Source organism: Hemicordylus capensis, chromosome 6 (assembly GCF_027244095.1).
Source record: "Hemicordylus capensis ecotype Gifberg chromosome 6, rHemCap1.1.pri, whole genome shotgun sequence".
NCBI lineage: Eukaryota > Metazoa > Chordata > Lepidosauria > Squamata > Cordylidae > Hemicordylus > Hemicordylus capensis.
Genome location: NC_069662.1, coordinates 135835735 through 135854332, shown reverse-complemented (window position 1 = coordinate 135854332; position 18598 = coordinate 135835735). Strand labels below are relative to the sequence as shown.

Genomic DNA, 18598 nt, shown 5'->3' with positions numbered 1-18598 from the left:
TTTGTTTTTCTTTAGCTGTGCTCTTTAGTGCATTAAGAAGCCTTGGTCTGAAAGGCAGTATACAAATTATTAATACTGGCTGACATCCAGAGCAAAGGTGCAGCAAGGGAAGCAAACTAACAGCACTTGCAGACTAACTCGACCAATGCACCAGGGAAGGAGGAATTTTTGATGAACTCCTCTTCCCCAGGAAAGGGTCCCAGGTCATGCTCTAAGGGCACACGATACAGCCACCTTGCTGAAGCTAAGCAGGTCTTGGTGTAGTCAGTGCCTGGATGAGAGACCCACTTTGGGGGATAGGGCCGTAGGTCAGTGGCAGAACATCTGCTTTACATGAAGAAGGTCCCAGATTCAGTCCCTGGCATCTCCAGGTAGGGTTGGGAAAGACGCCCGCCTGAAATCTTGGAGAAGCCAGTGCCATTCAGTGTAGATGTTACTGGACTAAGTGGTCTGACTCGGTATAAGATAGTTTCCTATATTTCAGGAAGCCCTTTGTGCCACCAAAAATATGTCCTTGAGGGCTGTGGAGCACCACAACTGCAAAAATTCCTTTTGGGAAGGACCCCTGTAGATCCTACCCAGGATATATTTAGAAGACAGGTATATCTGTCTCTGTATAATGCAGCTCCTTTTATCCTGGCACTGCATCATATACTCATTTGGCTTCCCTCCTCCCTGTTTGTTGGTCACTAAAGGTCAACCTAAGCCACCGGCTTCTAGTAAGCATAGCCTTTCCTCCCAGGGAGGCTTGGGAAGATTCCTTGGCTGGAAGTTACCTGCTGACGCTGTCCCCTCATAAGCAATTATGTCACTTTTTAAAAATGTATCATAGTATTGATAGCATATGTTTGGAGCAGAATCAGAAAACATTGTCTCATCTAGGTTCTGCTGAAGCCAAACGATAATTGATATTGGCCTATAAAAGCCAGCTGCTGCTGTTCCGTAGAAAATTCTATAAAAAGCAACAGTTCCGTTGTGTGTGTATATATTGGATAAATTTATTTTTGACTGTCTACTTTCTGAAGCCAGCATTATGATGATGCTAAATGACAGAGCAGCATGTTGGTTCAAACAGAGCTGTCAGGTGGAGATTTATAGGTTTGAGGTTGGTGGGGTGAGTTGCAAAAGAAAGAGACCTTCCCTCTTTGGACTCATTTTTCACTTTGGACCTATTTTCTGGCACATTTTAAAATAAAAGTCGTGACTACAAAGGATTCCATTCTAGGTTTTGGCAAAAGGAGCCTCCCCATAGGAACTATGCTGACTTCATTGGGGTGACTGATTATGGGGTTTACTGGGAGCTGGGGATAAACTGCTTGCCAGCTAATCCTGTCTCTGTCCTGCTATATCCAGCAGAGGAGCTATGTAAGATGGAGACAACTCTGTGATCGTGTACCAAGAAAGCCAAGCATCGACTGTAGACAGTATTGGCTCCAGATTCTGAGGTGTCTTTGGACAAGTTGCCCATAGAGGGCATCCTATTCTTCATCATCCCACTAGCATCTTCTCAATCATTTTTTTCCTCTGGGACCAATTCACACCACCAACCAGAGAAAGAGAGCAAGGAAAATAGCAGCTGCTGTTCCTTCTCCTTTCTGTTGTCACTATTTGCCCTCTTGGTGAGGTGTGTATGTGGGTATCCATGCCAAGGAGGAGCAGCAGGGCCAGAGGGCCCCAAAGTGGGTGGCAGGGTCCCTTACTGGGGCATGGACCTGTGCTTGACCGTGCTGGCCCTGATCATAGAAGAATGATTTGAGCAGAGTCTCACCACTGCTGGTCCAAGGCATGTAAAATAAAATAAAATAAATGATGTCTGATGGTCCATACTTAGGTAGCCTAATAGTGGTTAAAATGTTAGATTATTTTTGCCACTATTTGGATATTCTGCCTCAGCCATCAAAATTGCCCCCTCCCCCGATGTTCATTATTGTGAACTAAATCCCTATTCAGCCATGAAACTCCCTGGGTGACTCTGGGCCAGTCGCATATCTCTGAGCCTAACCTACCTCACAGGGTTGTTGTGAGGATAAACATAACCATGTACACCACTCTGGGCTCCTTGGAGGAAGAGCAGGATATAAATGTAAATAACAACAACAATTATTATCATTATTGTGAACTAAATCCCCATTCAGCCATGAAACTCACTGGGTGACTCTGGGCCAGTCGCATATCTCTCAGCCTAACCTACCTCACAGGGTTGTTGTGAGGATAAACATAACCATGTACACCGCTCTGGGCTCCTTGGAGGAAGAGCGGGATATACATGTAAATAATAATAATAATAATAATAATAAAAATGGTAGCTCAGAATCTGCTGCCTCAGGCAGGCCGCCTTGCCCTGCCTAGTCCTGAATGGCACAAAGGATTTGATTGTAATTTGGACAAGCTGTTTGTTCTGTTCTGGACACAACTGAAGATTCTACTTTCACCCTTTTCAATCCTTAAAGAGCCTAGGACTAACACACTTTTGAGACTGCCTTCTCCCATGTGTCAAGTAACAATTCGTGAGGGTGCCTTTTTAATGAGACTGCTGTATCTATGTGTCTGCACTGGTTTGGGGGTTTGGGTTTAGATTCAATTCGCTGTCTGAAAAACCGTATCTATCATTCACATTGAATCACCAACACACACATACACACTCTTAACCAAAAGCCATGCAGACAGTATCCTAACCTGGATTGCTTTGTGGTTAGAAGAGTGTTCCTGAAGGGCAGTCACTAGATTAGGAGAGCAACAGCAGGTGGGTGAATTAAACGAGTATTGTACAATCAAGAAGCAGTCTAGTTTCTTCTTGTAAGATCTGTTGTTAGCTTCCTCCACAAGTAAAGTGCTCCTTTTTGTTGGGAAAGGCAAAGCGATTGGAGCTGTTGCTTGTTCAGCTGGAACGACAGCCCAGCTCTGCACAGGGAGTGAGAAAATAGCCGCCATTCACTTTCTTTATGGCTGCATTATTCAGGGACAAAATTTATTGAGCAAAAAAGAGCTTTTAAAGAGGCATTGCAAGGATTTTGTTTGTACTAGTGAAGTGCAACGTGAGTCAAGACAGCTGGATTCAAGTTCCCCCTGCAGAATAACTGTAGCAGGGACTCCTGCCATAAACTCTGATTTTGCCTGTGCAAATTAATCTAGTTGTCCAGGAAATTTTTATCAACGTACAGAGAGGGACATGGGAAAAGCTTGGTTTGTTTTCGTTTGTGTTCTCAGGTAACTCCAATATTCTAATTCATTTTGCCACTTTTTTGTTGGAAAGCTGTATATCAATATTCATAATAAAACTAATGAAATAATAATCCTGGTTTTGTTGATCGCTAATTTATCTGAAATACAATTGCAAAACAGAGTGTAATTTTCTATTTAAATAAACTCTTATCAACGTGGTGATGGCACAGACTTTCTAATCTTGTCACACCAGTGCAGTACCACTGATCAAAAGTTTAGGCTGGCTTTTCATAAATGTCACACTGTTGTTGCAGGCAGGTACCCCTCAGATATTTAGGAATTGAGTATCAGAATTGCAGTGTGTGACACCACAGGGGTTTCCCCCCAAACAAGGAAACTTAATTGGCATTTGGTAGGCTACAAAGCCATTTTAGTAGTCATTGCACAATCCTATGCATGTTTACTCAAAAGTAAGCCCCACAGAGTCCAGTGAGGCATAATAATAAGTGGGCAGAGGACTGCAGCTTTCGTCTCATTTTTTAAAACAACAACAAAAACTCAAGCAAGGTCCTCATAGGCAGTGGTACCTACTAAAGGGTATAGGCACAAGATCCTCGCCTGGGTAGGAGAAACACCAAGCCAGAGAAGGGTTGCTGGGCACACTTATGATCAGTGGTTATGAGAACTCCAAAATCAAGGTAGAAGAATGGGAAAGTGATTGTGTGGGAGGCAGGAACTGGGTCAGATGGGCACACCCTACCCAGATTCTCTCACCAGCATTGTACTGAGAGTGGACGAAATGCCATGCGACCCAGTTCCTGCCTCTCACACGATCACTCTGCTGTCCTCCTACCTTGATCTTGGAGCTCTCACAGCTGCCAATTGGGAGTGAACACAGCTCTCCTATCCTGGCTGAACACTGAGCCCTACTGTGTGTCCAATACCCTTTTGCACTACTACTAAATGTGTCAATTCCTGTTTTACAGGGACGTGGTTGAAAAGCAGTTTAGGTGCCATACATCAAGAAGGAAGTGAGATGACCTGGACATACATTGCCCCACAGTTGGGTTACTGGGTTGCAGCCCTGTCACCTATGAATCCAGGTAAAATAGTATTTGCTTTCAAAATAACTGCATAATATACTGTGCTTTTAATAGTTTGGTTTGTGTGTGTGTGTTGCATAGCACATCCTGATATATAAGTAAATTCTGGAAACAGAGTTTAAATCCTGTTCTTTGGTGGAGTTTGGTAGAAATCTTCAAAGAACATTGTTATATTTTTGCTTCAAAATAACTTGTTGCCTCTTCTTCAGTTAAATCTGCAAACTTCTAAATGACATGTAAATTGCACTGTTGTCATTTTGATCACCTAGTAGATGCATTTAAAACAAAAAAACAGTTCCTGCTTGAATAAATCAGTATAAGCCCCAAATTATGTCATTGCTGTAGAATGTTGTATGATGTTCTTTAGAGAAGCTGTCTCTAGACCATGAATTTTGTTCCTTCTTGCTCTAGAAATGCAGGGTAAAGTTTTCTTGCTCACCAATAACCTAGTGGTAGTGCAGCACCATATCAATATCCACAGGATAACTGTCACCCCAGCTGCAGAAATGTTTGCATAAGCACAGCAAAAGTGGGTCTGAACTCAGATAATATAGTAAATGTTTACTCTGAATATCCTAAATTATCCCTACACAATTTGTGACCCACCAAATTAAATGGAGACCACTAGCCATGAGTAATGACCTGCCATGTATATAACAATTTTATTTATTTATTTTGAAATATCTGTACGCCAACCTTTCAGTACACTTCTGTTCGGGGCTTCTCACAACATTAATAAAATAGATGCAATATAAAACAATTAAAATATTATAAAAGTAAAAAGACCAAGCTAAAACCACACTTACAAGTTACACATTTTAGAAGTTCCAAATTAAAAGTTATAAGTAAAAAGCTACAAACTAAGAAACCTACCAGATATAAGCAGTGGGTAAAACATTTATTTATTGAAAATATTTATTATTTATTGAAAATATTTTCCCTTTTTTGTAGTCCTTGGCAGACAGCAAAAAGAGGAGGTTCAATCAATCAATCAATCTATCAGCCTTTATTACGGTCAGAGACCAGCAGAAAAGAGGAGGTTCACCAAGATCTTAGCAGATCCCAACACATGACTGCATTTGGCTTGCTGAGCTGCAACCTGTGCAGGCCTGGCCTACATATATGTTCAATTAAAAAGGAACTGGAAGGCTGTGAAACTATTTTCTTCAGCATCTTAAATATTTTATCTTCTAGGTCCTGTTGTAAACCACGACATAACCACTTACCACACCGTGTTTCTTTTGGCAATTCTAGGAGGGATGGCTCTTATACTTCTTGTTCTACTGTGCCTCCTTTTGTATTATTGCAGGTAAAATGTCTCATTTTAATATTTAATATTGTAATTACAATAAGTTGGATCCAGAGAACTGTGAGCAGAAGGAAAATAACTGCTGGTGTTACTCTGCAAACACTTGTGGACGTATTACATTTCCTTCTACTGAGTCAACACAGTGGTCCACCCACCTCATCCTTGCCTGACCTGACTGGCAGCAACTCTCTAGGGTCTCAGGTGGAGGTATTTCCCAGTCCTAGAGATGTCTATGCCCCTATCTAGGGATGCAGGACCTTCTGCATGAGAAGCATGTGCTCAGCCACTGAGCTACATGACCCCACCCCCAAACTTGCAAAAGAATTTGCACAGTGAAAGAATAGGTTTAATAGCTATTCCCATGTTTCTGCTTGTACAAAAGCACAAGGAGTAGAATATTCTGGATTTAGGGTCCCCCCCCCCATTTTCCACAGAGGAAGAGCATCTTGGGTCCCAACCTAATGTATATAAACAAGTTCATTCAATGTTGTATGTGAAAGAAAAACTTAAAATTTGTTTAACATATGAAATAACTTTTTTTTAAAATGAATTTATTTGTGAGGACCCTTTTGAGAGTAAAACAGTGGCACAGACATCCAATAATAAAAATAGATCTTTACTAAAACTTGGAAACCAAAAGACAAAAAAAGTGTAACAAAACTGAGATCTGGTCCACATTAATCTTGCACCTACTACAAGCTGTATTGTCATGAAAATGTAATCATACACTAGAAGCTGCCATGAATCACACATGAGATTTTATCTTATTCCATTCAAACTGAAGACTAGAAAAAGTTCATTCATGGCAGTGCAGTGTCTGATCAGTTTATAAGTATTTTGGATATAACATGAATACCAAACCATGGCCAATTCCTTCAGAATAAAACTAGACTGTTAAGGTGTCATCAATTCATTCTGAATAGAGATTTCTTTCTTTTTTGATACTGAGAGTGGGAAACCTGACTTTCTTCTTCCAAAATGTGCTTTTTGTTTGACATGCTCACATATTCATTCAGTATTTACAAATTAATTAACATGTTGACTATTTTTGTTCTTTTTTATGATAGAAGAAAGTGTTTGAAACCACGTCAACACCATAAGAAACTGCAACTTTCCTCAGTGCTTAATGGCGCTAAAAAGGATCAATCAACCTCTATGTCCCACCTCAACTTAATATTTTCACGCCGTGAATCAGAATTCCCAGGTGGGCTGTCTGTTGCTAGCAAAGGTCACACAGAATCCTCAGGACACAAGGAATTAATTGGGGCTGCTCACATGGAGAAAGTGTGTCCAGGTGGAGAAGCAGATATGCATACTCCTATGCTCAAACATACATACAGCACCTCACAGGAATTTAGCTCCCGAGAAGAATTGCTTTCCCATAAGGAGAAGGACCAAAGCCGGATGTCTCTAGAGAACATGACTTCTAGTGATACTTCACGGAAAGACTATCTTAAATCAGTGGATGCTTTCTCTATAAACCCAAGGAAATCTATGGAAACATCAGAAGGTTATGACTCCCCTGACAAGGAAGATCATAGGAGGAGTTATAATGCAATGTTGACCCGGCCTTTATTTGAAAAGCAAGAGCAAACCTCCATGAACCATATATCTACAGGAAGTAAATATAATATTCAGGAACAACTGTACCCCATCCCTTCGGCACCTGAAACAGAACTGCTAGACTGCAGACCCACTGAATGTATGATGTCTCGCTCTGTTGATCACCTTGAAAGACCCACTTCTTTCCCTCGGCCAGGTCAGCTGGTCTGCTGTAATTCTGTTGATCAGGTTAATGACAGTGTTTACAGAAAAATATTGCCTACATTAGTCATTCCAGGTCATTATATGAAACTTCCTGGAGAACATCCTTATATTAGCCAGCCTTTGGTGGTTCCCACTGATCAGCAAATCAGCATAGAAAGACTCCAGGCAGAACTATCAAGCCCTCATTCCCAGCTTTTTCCACATTCCCAGCAACAGATACAGCCTCAACAGTTGGCTGCACAGGCAATATCTCAACAACATTTGCAGGAAGCAGGTACAAGTGAATGGAGCCCACAAAATGTTTCTATGTCCGAATCAGTATCCATTCCTGCATCACTCAATGATGCCTCTTTGGCACAAATGAATAGTGAAGTTCAGCTTCTTACAGAGAAAGCTCTAATGGAGTTAGGAGGAGGTAAGCCTTTACCTCATCCTCGGGCATGGTTTGTTTCTCTAGATGGGCGTTCAAATGCTCACGTTAGACATTCATACATTGATCTTCAAAGAGCTGGAAGGAATGGAAGCAATGATGCCAGTTTGGATTCTGGTGTTGACATGAATGAGCCAAAATCTGCCCGAAAGGGAAGGGGAGATCATTTGTCTCTGCAACAAACTCATCAGCAAGTGCAGGAACATCCACAAAAAGAGCAGAAGGTTCCAGACAGCACAACATATACGCAGCTTGTATATTTGGATGATATGGACCAAAGTGGCAGTGAATGTGGAACTGCAGTTTGCAGCCCAGAAGACAGTACTCTACGATGTCTGTTGGAGGGAAACAGCAGAAGAACAGGTAGCCAGCTGCCCAGCCTGCAGGAAGAAACCATAAAAAGAAATGTAGAAAGTTCACCAGAGCCTTTAACAAGTCCAGAACATGGAACAACTGTCCACAATGAAGTTGACGATGATGATGATGATGATGACGATGATGATGATGACGATGATGACCAAGGAGAAGATAAAAAAAGTCCCTGGCAAAAGCGAGAGGAAAGACCACTCATGGCTTTCAATCTAAAGTGAGCTACCCTAAATCCGTCTTTTCTCAGTGGAATACAAAATTGCCAAATATTTTTAATGTGGATGCTCTCCGTTTATCAGTAAAGGAAAAGAGAAGGGGGGAAATAACCCTCTGGTGGACCACAGAGAAAGTGCACTCAAAGAATTGCTGTGCAAATTCAAACTCTGAAAAAGCAGTTTGAGGAACATGTTGAGAAAAGAGCTTATAAGAGGATGACTGTGTCCATTTCCTTGACATCAGCCATCAGGAACATTTAGACAGATTGGCAAGTGGTATGGCAGATTATGACCTCAGATTTCCCTAGAAAGGGATTTATGTGAAACTTGGTTACATTTTCTTAATTCAGCTGTATCATGATGATGCTACTGAAAGGGTATCTTAAATTAGAGTTCAACACTTGATGTCTACAGATATGCATTATCTCAAAGGAAGGCTATGCATTGCTGCTTTTTAGTAATCTTTTTGCTTAAGCTATGCTTTTCCTACTTATTTACAATGTAGTTGTAAAACATTTTACATCTTTGTTAGAGCCTGCTCAGCAACTGAGTTTTATCTACATGAAGCCTGAGTAGCATTTCTTGGTATTGAAGAGCCTTTTTATGAAACCAAAACTGAATTTTGAGTCCGCTGCGATTCCTCCAGTTCTGGTCCCCATTCACTCCAAGTGCCTTTTTTACAGGATCAATGAACAAGCCCCTTATTTTGCTAATGCCTTGAATATTTGGATTTTTTAAATTTCTGAAGCTGTACCTTTTCTTTAAACTGCATGCCATCAAGTGTCTGTGCTGAATGACTCCTCATTTCACTACAATGTATTCTCTAGCTATGGTGTGTACTGTGGATTCTGTTTAGCAAAGATAGACTAGAGGACATCTTTTTAAAACAAAAACAAAACCCAAAGTAGCCAAGAAGATAGTTTCACTGAGTGTACATATGGTGTATATAGGCTCAAGTAACGTGGATTATGGACCAAGCAAGTGGACTGAATGTGTTTTAGAAATGTTGGGCAAAGTTATTATGTACTATCCAAAAGTGCCAGATACACTTCTGAGCTTTCTCTATATAAAGCGTCTTGGTTATCCAAAAATTATAATTGAAAAATAAACTTTTTAAACATTGAGGATTTTTTTAATTCCTCCTTGGAATCAAAACATTGTTATTTAATAGACAAATAGTTTATGCTGTACAAAGAGAACATTGAGGTCAGTTTGTCTCAATATTATTGCTATCTTCATAGAATCATAAGTGGTGTCTGCAGCGGTTCATATAATGCACTATGCTCGGATATCCTCCACCTAGGCTCCTTTGATACTTGCATATCCCAGCTTTTTCTAATAAATCTCCACAGAAGGATAGAGAATGCTTTCCCAGCCAAAAGGCCAAGAAGCGATTACTACAGCTTCCCTAGACCCAGATCCAGTCTTCTGTATCAGAAAGTCCCTGCACAAAAGAGAATGTAGGTCCTAAATGTTGTTCTCCATCTTGTTCAAATGTACCTCAGGCGGGTCCTATATGTGGGTACTTTTTGAGTCCCTGCACAAAAGAGAATGTGGGTCCTAAATATAGTTCTCCATCTTGTTCAAATGTACCTCAGCTACATGGTACTTCAATAAAGACGTGTTCCATACTCAAGGTAATGTGAATGCAAGGGGAAGAGGAAATCAACCTATAGGGAGGAATTAGCAAGTAGAAGAAGGAAGTGCTTAATGTTCCCGCATGACAATTTTCCACAATTTTCCACAGTTTTTCCACTCAAGGACATTTTTGTCCTCCACTGGGCTTCCTCCCAATCCCAGAGCCTGGCTGAAGACAAAAAACTGGTAAAAACCAGCTTGGAGGGCCTTTCACAGAGAGCATATTGTAGGCAGGGAAAGAACAAGCACCCTCCATGTGCCAGTGCTTTACACACACACACACACACACACACACACACACACACACACACACCCCTCTCTTTACTGCCAAGCAGCACAAACAGGATTGGAATTCCATGTTTGCCTTATAATGTCGTGTTCTGCTGTCATATAGTTTGTTGAAAATACTGAGTGTCTACCTGATTTTTAGAATCAGAAGGTGGAGGCGCCTCATTAATAATCAATACATGAAGAAAGTCATCACATTCTGCTAACCTAGCCACTAACTGTAAGCCATAGAAGAGGAATTCACAACCTTTGTTGTGCAACAGATCTTTGGACAAAACCTTAGAAAGTAATTTTGGAATACACAAGAATCAAGTGCCTAGGAGCCCCTCCAAGACAAGAGCCCAAATAGGGTGTAGATAAATCCTATACATTTTTCCCAAGGGCAATTTTGATGCCTGTAACTTTTTCAAGTGAAAATTCAAGACAATTTGAATTCAGCTGGGGTTAAACAAATGTTTGAGTTTTCTTGACATTAGCAGTAGCTCTTCATATTAATGTAGGCATGCTTTTTAAGTGGTTTCCTAAATTGGGATTAGGGTGAGTATATCATTAAAGGAACAGAACAAGTTGTGTAGATTGCACAAATTAACTGCAATTGGGTTTATATATGTTGTCCTTCAATAATACTGATAACAAATATTTAAGAAAGTTGTGCATTTCATAATTTCTTGAGACTTCTGCAATGCTTGTATTGAGTAATACATATGTAACATTTTATATTTCAAGATCAGGGTTGATATGTAATGCACTGGAAAGAAATTAACAGGTGCCTGTGCAGTGCATTAAAAACTTTAATATATGTCATTCCTGTAAAGAAAAAGAAGACTGAAAGCTGCTACTATAGTCGCTATATTTAATAGGGAAGAGGCCCTCAGGTTTTTGTCACAATGAGACTGTACATGGCGGGGGAGGGACGGGAGGAGATCTTTATGTCTCTTGTTTTGGTAATTAAAGGGCCAGAGTTGCCCATGCCAATGGAGAGCAAATGGAAGAGGGGGAGGATTGATCTCACTTGCATCACACAGTGCTTTTAAGTGTCACAGTAACTCAATGGAAACAAAACCCTTGTAAAAATTGGTTCTCCATTACAGTAAATCAGTATCATATAAGAATAAGAATAGTCATGTTTTGCCCTGAATTGAGGGTTGTAGGTATATACTCAAAATAGATACCCAGCTGGAACTGGAGTACTCAAATAGGAAGTTTCACTGACAGTACTGACCAGCTGATTGATGGATCAGCAAATTATTTGAGCTTTTTATGCCTTTATACAAAAAAGTGAATATGTTGGGACTTGGTGTGAGATTCTATTCCACATGTATACACAAATGTAGGCCCAGAGTATGCAAACGGCAAACTATCCAATGTGTTGACAAAACTGGGTTGAGGGTGAAAATCTTGAATTAATAGTGAGCTCTATTTTTGCTGTTAGTCAATGAAATTAAAAACAGGTGCTTGCGTGTCACAAATTAATACCACAGGTAAAAAGAGCATATTGGCTAGCCTTTGTTATTTTAGAATATACTTCTTGTTTTCACTTTAGTTTCATTCTTGAGGCAGATTTTCTTTTCTGTGTTCTATGCAATATTTTTATCTTGAAATAAATGGAGCCCATTTAATACAGATTTTACCACAGTAGCCTTTCAAAGCCAACTCTCCATGAAGGTTGGAGCGGGATGTGGTCATAAGGTATGCTCTCTGGCCACTTTTCTTTTAAGGAAGGAAGAAGGCCCGTACTTGTTGCAAAGGGCTGTCCCCTCAACAGTGATGGTGATTTATATACCGCTTTTCAACAACAACAAAAGTTATCAAAGTGGTGTATATAGAAAGAAGTAGTTTGCTGTCCCTAAAGGGCTCATAAATCTAAAGAAGCACAAGGTAGACAATTGGAGATACACAACTGCAACCATTGGAGATACTTTGCATTGATAGGGTTACCAACTGTCCCTTATTAGCAAGGATGTCCCTTATTTTAAACTAATGGGATGAACCAATGGCCCAGATCAAACCAGTTATTTTCACTAATAATGAAATAAAGGTGATTATCATGATCAGTATTCAACAAAAAATATAATTCAAAGAAGTTATCATTTTCAACATGAAAAATGAGGTTATCATTCAGTGCATGCTGCTGATTCATCCACTACCACCACCTTCACCACTACTACTTCCAAGTTCTCTCTGTGTGTCTTTAAAGGAACATGCTACTGTATACATTTCAATTCCTTTCCCCTCTCCCTTCCTCCCAAAGTACTCTGGTTCTGAACATTAAAAAAGCTCTGCTGGATCAGACCAAAGGCCCATCTAGTCCAGCATCCTGCTTCACACAGTGGCTCACCAGATGCCTCTGGGAAGTCCACAGGTGAGGCAAGAGCTGAGGGCACACCCACCTGTAGTTATTTCCCTACAACTGGTATTTAGAGGCATCTTGCCTCTGAGGCTGGAGGTGGCCTATAGCCCTCAGACTAGTAGCCATTGATAGACCTGTTCTCCATGAATGTATCTAAACCCCTTTTAAAGCCATCCAGGCTGATGGCTGTCACCACATCTTGTGGCAGAGAATTCCATAGGTTGATTATGTGTTGTGTGAAAAAGTACTTCCTTTCATTGGCCCTAAATTTCTTGGCAATCAGTTTTATGGGAACTGATGGGCTAAGGCGTAGTTGCTCTCTCCCTGCTAAATGTAAGAGTGTTACCACTTTAAAATGTTGGCATTGCCTCTTTGCCCAGTTAGCAAGGCAAAGCCTCTTGCATCTGTCTTAGAAAACAACAAAATGCTTGAATTGTGGCTGGTCCCTCCATATGCCTTCCTTACTCATTTTTCATTGTCGATACTATTCTCAGCAATTAGGAACCTGTTTTAAGGAAATAATTGAAATGAATCTTTCTAAAAGTGCATGGATTGAAATTTCTCAGTTTTGTTTGATATCTCATTTGCAATTTCAGGCCATCCCAAATTTGCAAACAACTCTAGATATAAATAGTTGCAGAAGGAAAGAAAGGTCGGTGCCTGCCACCTGGTGGTGAATGAAAAAGAATTGCAAATGATTATCTTGCATAGGATCTTGTATTAACCCTTCTGGAAAAAAAAATATCTTAAATAGAAATCTATTCAGAATGAATATTATTAACCAATCCAGGTTGCTCGACTTTGTACATAGCTATAGTTGATTATGGGCAACTTCCAACTTGCTGCTCATTTTTCAAAATTCAGTTTTAACTGCAGCATTTTAATTAGCTGAAATTAACCATAACCTTCATTAACCATTACCTTAAATTAACCATTACCTTCATTACCTTCAACTGCCTTCTGGAAGTTTTTTATTCCAAGAACATTGCACATTCCATTGGGGGAGGGTGCAGGCTAAATGTTGTTATAATGACAGTTCTTAACAGTATGAGCATTGCCCCAAGATGTGGAATGTTGCAAGATGAATCTCCCCAGGAACTTTGCATCTGAGGCCTTCCTTCTGTCCCCCTGCTGACATATGCAGGTTAGTGGGCATGAGAGACAGGGCCTTTTCTGTAGTGGTGCCCCGACAGTGTAATGGCCTCCCAAGAGAGATAGTCCTGGCCCATTTCATTGCCTGCTTTTAGGCAAGCTCTGAAAACAATTTTATTAGGGAGGGAATTTTTTCAGGCTTTTAGTGTTTTTAAGTGGACAGCTACTCTTCAATTATCCCTGCTATTTCTTGGATATTTCTTGTATTTAATTAAATACAATATTAAATATTGTATTATTAAAATACAATAAAATCATCTTGCTGTGATTTTATTGAATTTTAAGTCCTTGTGAGCTGGCTTGAATGTATCTTGCTATAGGGCTGGAAACAAATTATAGAAATAATGATGACATATATACTTTCCCTGGCACTTTTCAGTTCCAGTGCACCGGTAGGGCAGACAGACAGCCTATCCCCCATCCCATCCCCTTCAATGTTTCTCTAATTGTCTTATGTGTATTGCTTGGCCATAGAACAGGGGTGTTTTTCCTTTACTCTCTATGTGTTTGTTTTCAAGGATATGTTGCTCAGACTTCAGGCACCTGGAGTAGGACTATATTATCCTATTCAACCCTTCCTCTCACCCAGATCCATATTAAAGGAAACATCTCCAATCAAACTAATTTTTTTTTTTGCTTTGTTCTGTGAAGCTGAGAAAAGCCGTATACATCTAATTTGTATCCTATTTGTCCCACTATCATTATGCAGTGACATAGAATATATACTTTACAAGGGCATGACATAGATTGTGACCCACACAGGAAACGATATCATCACAGGGGAACCTTCTTCCCAGGGATAGCTTGCTAATCAGGTGAGGTGAGGCGATGGCTTCTGGCAGTCCCTGCACCAGTGAGTACAAGCATCCTGGCACACCCCCACTGATGGGTGTCACCTCACCCACCTGCCACCTTCCCCCTTCTCCTGCCACTGCACCTTCTGAACACACTGGGATGGATGGGGTTTTAAAACCTATCTATCCAATGCTCAGAAATTACAGTGGTGGGGGGAGAAGAAGAAGGTGCCAGTCTCTGGACTGGTCCAGTCGCTTGAGGTTGGCATTTGCATCTGGGAGTATGGCCAGCAAAGGGAGCAAGGTCAGCCACCAAGCGCTTCTTCCCACTGAATACTACTGCTTTTAAGAAGGTCTATAGTGGAGGTGCTTAGTGCAAAAATAGTTCATTTCTGGCTATCTTCCGCATATTGCAGGTGAAAGTTATCTGTATATGCAAATCATCCAGAAATGAACTATTAGATTCTTCTTAGATTTGACGCACCACATGTTGTTTACATGCTAAAAAGGCCATGCCACCTAAACGATACACTGGAGCAAAATGATCCTCACTTTAACTATTCCCTCCGCCCCCAAAACCAAAGAACCACTTTCATATGTTAGCCTCCTGTGATATGTTCCTTACCAGGACTTGCGTGATTTGACACAATACTATGCATAAAGGAGTAAGATTATGTAAGCAATCATTTATTAGGCCGCAGCCAAAGAAAGTGAATCCTGACAGAGCACTATTGAAACACATGGGACTTAAATTAGTCATGACCAACTTCTCTATCATACTCATTTCATATTTACACATTCATAATTAGATTCAGATATTTGTTATGGTCAAATGACCAGTGCACACGTTCATAATTAAATGCTCATATCCTAAGAGATTATTCTAAACCTACTTGTGATTACACACACACACTTGGAAAACTTGACTATTATGGGAAAGAAGAATCCTATTTTTCACATATTTTTCTTTCCTCTCCTTGAAAAGGCAGGTAATTATGTCCTGCAAATACATGAAAGAAAGGAAACAGGCCAGCTACAGAAGTTGGAAGGTGTGCATGCAAGATGTGGATAAGTAAATACCTGAATTGGGTCCAAACCTAGTCCATAATTATTCTTATTTATATTCTTAAATGCACAAGAACCCAATCAATACCAAAATAACCACAGGAGGAGGCCATAGCTCAATGGCAGAGCACATGCTTTGCATGCAGAAGGTCCCAGGTTCAATCCCTGGCATCTCTGAGTAGGATTGGGAGAGACCACTGTCTGAAACCTTGGAGAGCCACTGCCAATCAGAGCAGACAGTACTGACCTAGGTGAGCCAATAGTCTGACTATATTATGCAGCATCACATGTTCATTGCCAGTCCACTGTTTTGATAATGCTCTTATGGCTGTTCTGCATGGCATATGTGTAATGAAAGCTTAGCTGTGCACCTGATCCCTTTGGTTATACAGCAGCAATGCTTGGGGGCTTTTTTGTTCTCACTTGATGTTATTATTGTATGTTAGCAGATGCCTAGCTCTTGCTTTGCTGTTACTAGCTGTAGAATTAGGTTCTTTGCTATTTTTTTTAATCTTTGTCTACTGTTCTTTATTTTTGCTTACCAAAAGGAATTTCTTTCTCCATTTCTCCCCTTCCTTTTGTCTCAAATAATGTGAACTATGGTAAGAACAGATCTGATGAGGACAGTATACATGTGATTGGGTGTTATTTGGAGGGGTTAAACAGGCATTTTGCTTCGTCACTTAGGTTGTCTGACATTTTTGAAAAGTATTTACATCTTTAAAAAACTGATATCATGAGATAATTCCAGCTAATCTGGTCCAGCTTCCTGCTTTAAAAGGCAGGGCTATCCACTGACCTGCCTCCCGCATCTGCCTATGCAGTGCAAATCAATGTTCCCCAAGGAGAGAGCAGGCACACTGCAGGAAGTTCATGCAAAGCACATATCACCTAGTCTTAGCAGAAGTGAACCAAGCCACACCCTGCAGAGAAGATTCTCAGTGGGTTGGTTTGGACTAAACAGCCAAACTAGCCTCACCTACATACTAAAAGGCAGGTAATTATCACATCCTGCAAATAAATGAAAGAAGAGAAACAGGCTAGCTATAGAGGTTGGAAGGTATGCATGCAAGATGTGGATAAGTAAATATCTGAGTTGGGTCCAAAATTAGTCCATTATTATTCTAGGAATTAAATGCACAAGAACCCAATCAATATCAAAACAGGTCTTGAACACACACATCCTACTTCCCGCCCAGCATGCTTTTCTAGTTTCCATCGTGAGACAGGGCAAACCACTGTCCCAGACGTAATTTTAAATACTATTTCAATGTAGTCTAAATTGCATGTGAAGAGGTAAATCAGATGAAACCTCACCCCTTCATGCACACGTGATTAAGAAACTTTGAATCGTTTCACCTGATATGGTTCAGTGTTTCTATAGCTAGGTGGCTTCGCATGACCACCAAAAGGTATGTCGGAGGGAACCAGTGGTTCTTGATGAGCATGTGCTTCCAGCACCTGCCTGTCCTTCTCCAGCTTTCTGTGATGTCTGAAACCCCCAATGTTGAGTGGACAATGTCAGTTCCCCTCCACCACCCAACACTCTCTGCCCAACTTCAAATGTTGGATGAATGTCGGGTGGCATTCTTCTTTCTTCTATTGGCACTTTGCTTCTCCAGAGAGCCATTTGATTGTTTCATGGTAGCCTTCCTCACCTACATGCTGGCACCAGGAGCACTGTTTGCAATTTCCTGGGCCTCCAGCCTTTTGACAGTTACTTTTGGCAATAACCCTCAGTTATCCACCAAGGACCAAGTGACTGCTCAATAAACAGTGGCACCTGCTCTCTTGTGCTTTCCGTTAGTTCATTCCTGACAGGTTTATTGTTTCAATCAAAGGTCGTAACAACCAGCACAGAATGCAATTACTGTGTACGAGTGGGACGTGGATTCCATAGAGGCTCCTCTTTAGGGCCAAATGGGGCCAGGCCTTCCCAAGAAAGAAAGAAATTAAATTAAATATTTAATTGCATTAAATGAATTAAACAAAGACTTCTATGTGACCTTAATAACTTCTGACCAGTGTTCTCTCTAAATTTTTTCATCTGTGTGCAGAATGAGTTTTGTTCTGGGTGGCAGTATCAAGGCAGTGTGCGCGCACATGCATTCAGAGTGGGGCCTTCCTGATTCAACCTGAGTGGGATCTAAAACTAATTGAGCAGACATCAGAAAATGTGTGAGTGCACGCACATGTGCACACTTTAGAGGGAACAGTGCTGCTGACTATTTAATCCAAGTTTTATTTTGGTTTTTCCATGGCTCCTCTCATGTCTGAATCATGAATATGGGCTCTTGCTGGCAGAGGATGGGATCTGCAGATTACGAATCACATGACAAGGTTTCCTTGCTCCAGTCTTCTCAATACAGGGAGGGCCAAACTGGCTTCTCCTGTCGGCCCCCTTTGGGCAGGGAAAAGTCCCATGGAAACTGCTGAGTTGGCCAATAGAATAAGCCAATAGAAATTTTCAGCAAAAGGGGTTTTTAGCCAATCACATAAAGCATAAAATAATCTTGGGCAGGGCCAACCCCTTGGATACACCTTCAGATACAACTTCTCACTGATTGGTCAACTTTCCAGTCTGAGGGCTGGGTCATGCCCACAGAGACAAATTGGCATATTGGAAAGAAGAGGCACAGTTCTAAACAGCAGAGCAGAGGTGCAGCTTGGTAATTTTGGACCCTGGCCATAATTATCTTATCTCCCCCCTCCCCACCCTGCAAAAGAAGCATCCATCCATTTCACCACAAACCCACAGGTCTGGGCCAGAGTGCATTAGGGTTGGGGGGAAACTACAAAACCCACAAAGGATCCATACATCTTGATCATTCACCACAGATCAGGGTCAGAGTGTATTCCCCCCCACCAAAAGGGGGAGATTATGCAAGCCCCAATGGATTTACACAGCTTCTTCACCATTTACAAATTAACTGGAACACAATATGTGTCCCTTGCT

At 40.9% G+C, this 18598-nt stretch overlaps 1 protein-coding gene across 5 annotated transcripts in view; it reads left to right on the top strand.

Annotated features, from left to right (window-relative positions):
• The window catches only part of FAM171A1 (family with sequence similarity 171 member A1), a 115302-nt gene extending 104217 nt beyond the window's left edge, over positions 1–11085 (top strand). For 4 of the 5 annotated variants that reach the window (XM_053262575.1, XM_053262573.1, XM_053262572.1 and 1 more), the window contains 3 exons: positions 4149–4265; positions 5460–5574; positions 6642–11085. In XM_053262575.1, coding sequence (XP_053118550.1) covers positions 4149–4265; positions 5460–5574; positions 6642–8361 — 1952 coding nt within the window. In that variant the 3' untranslated portion in view covers positions 8362–11085. The remainder of the gene's footprint in view (positions 1–4148; positions 4266–5459; positions 5575–6641) is intronic. The other variant, XM_053262574.1, reaches the window with a different exon arrangement.
• The last annotated feature ends 7513 nt before the right edge of the window (positions 11086–18598 follow it).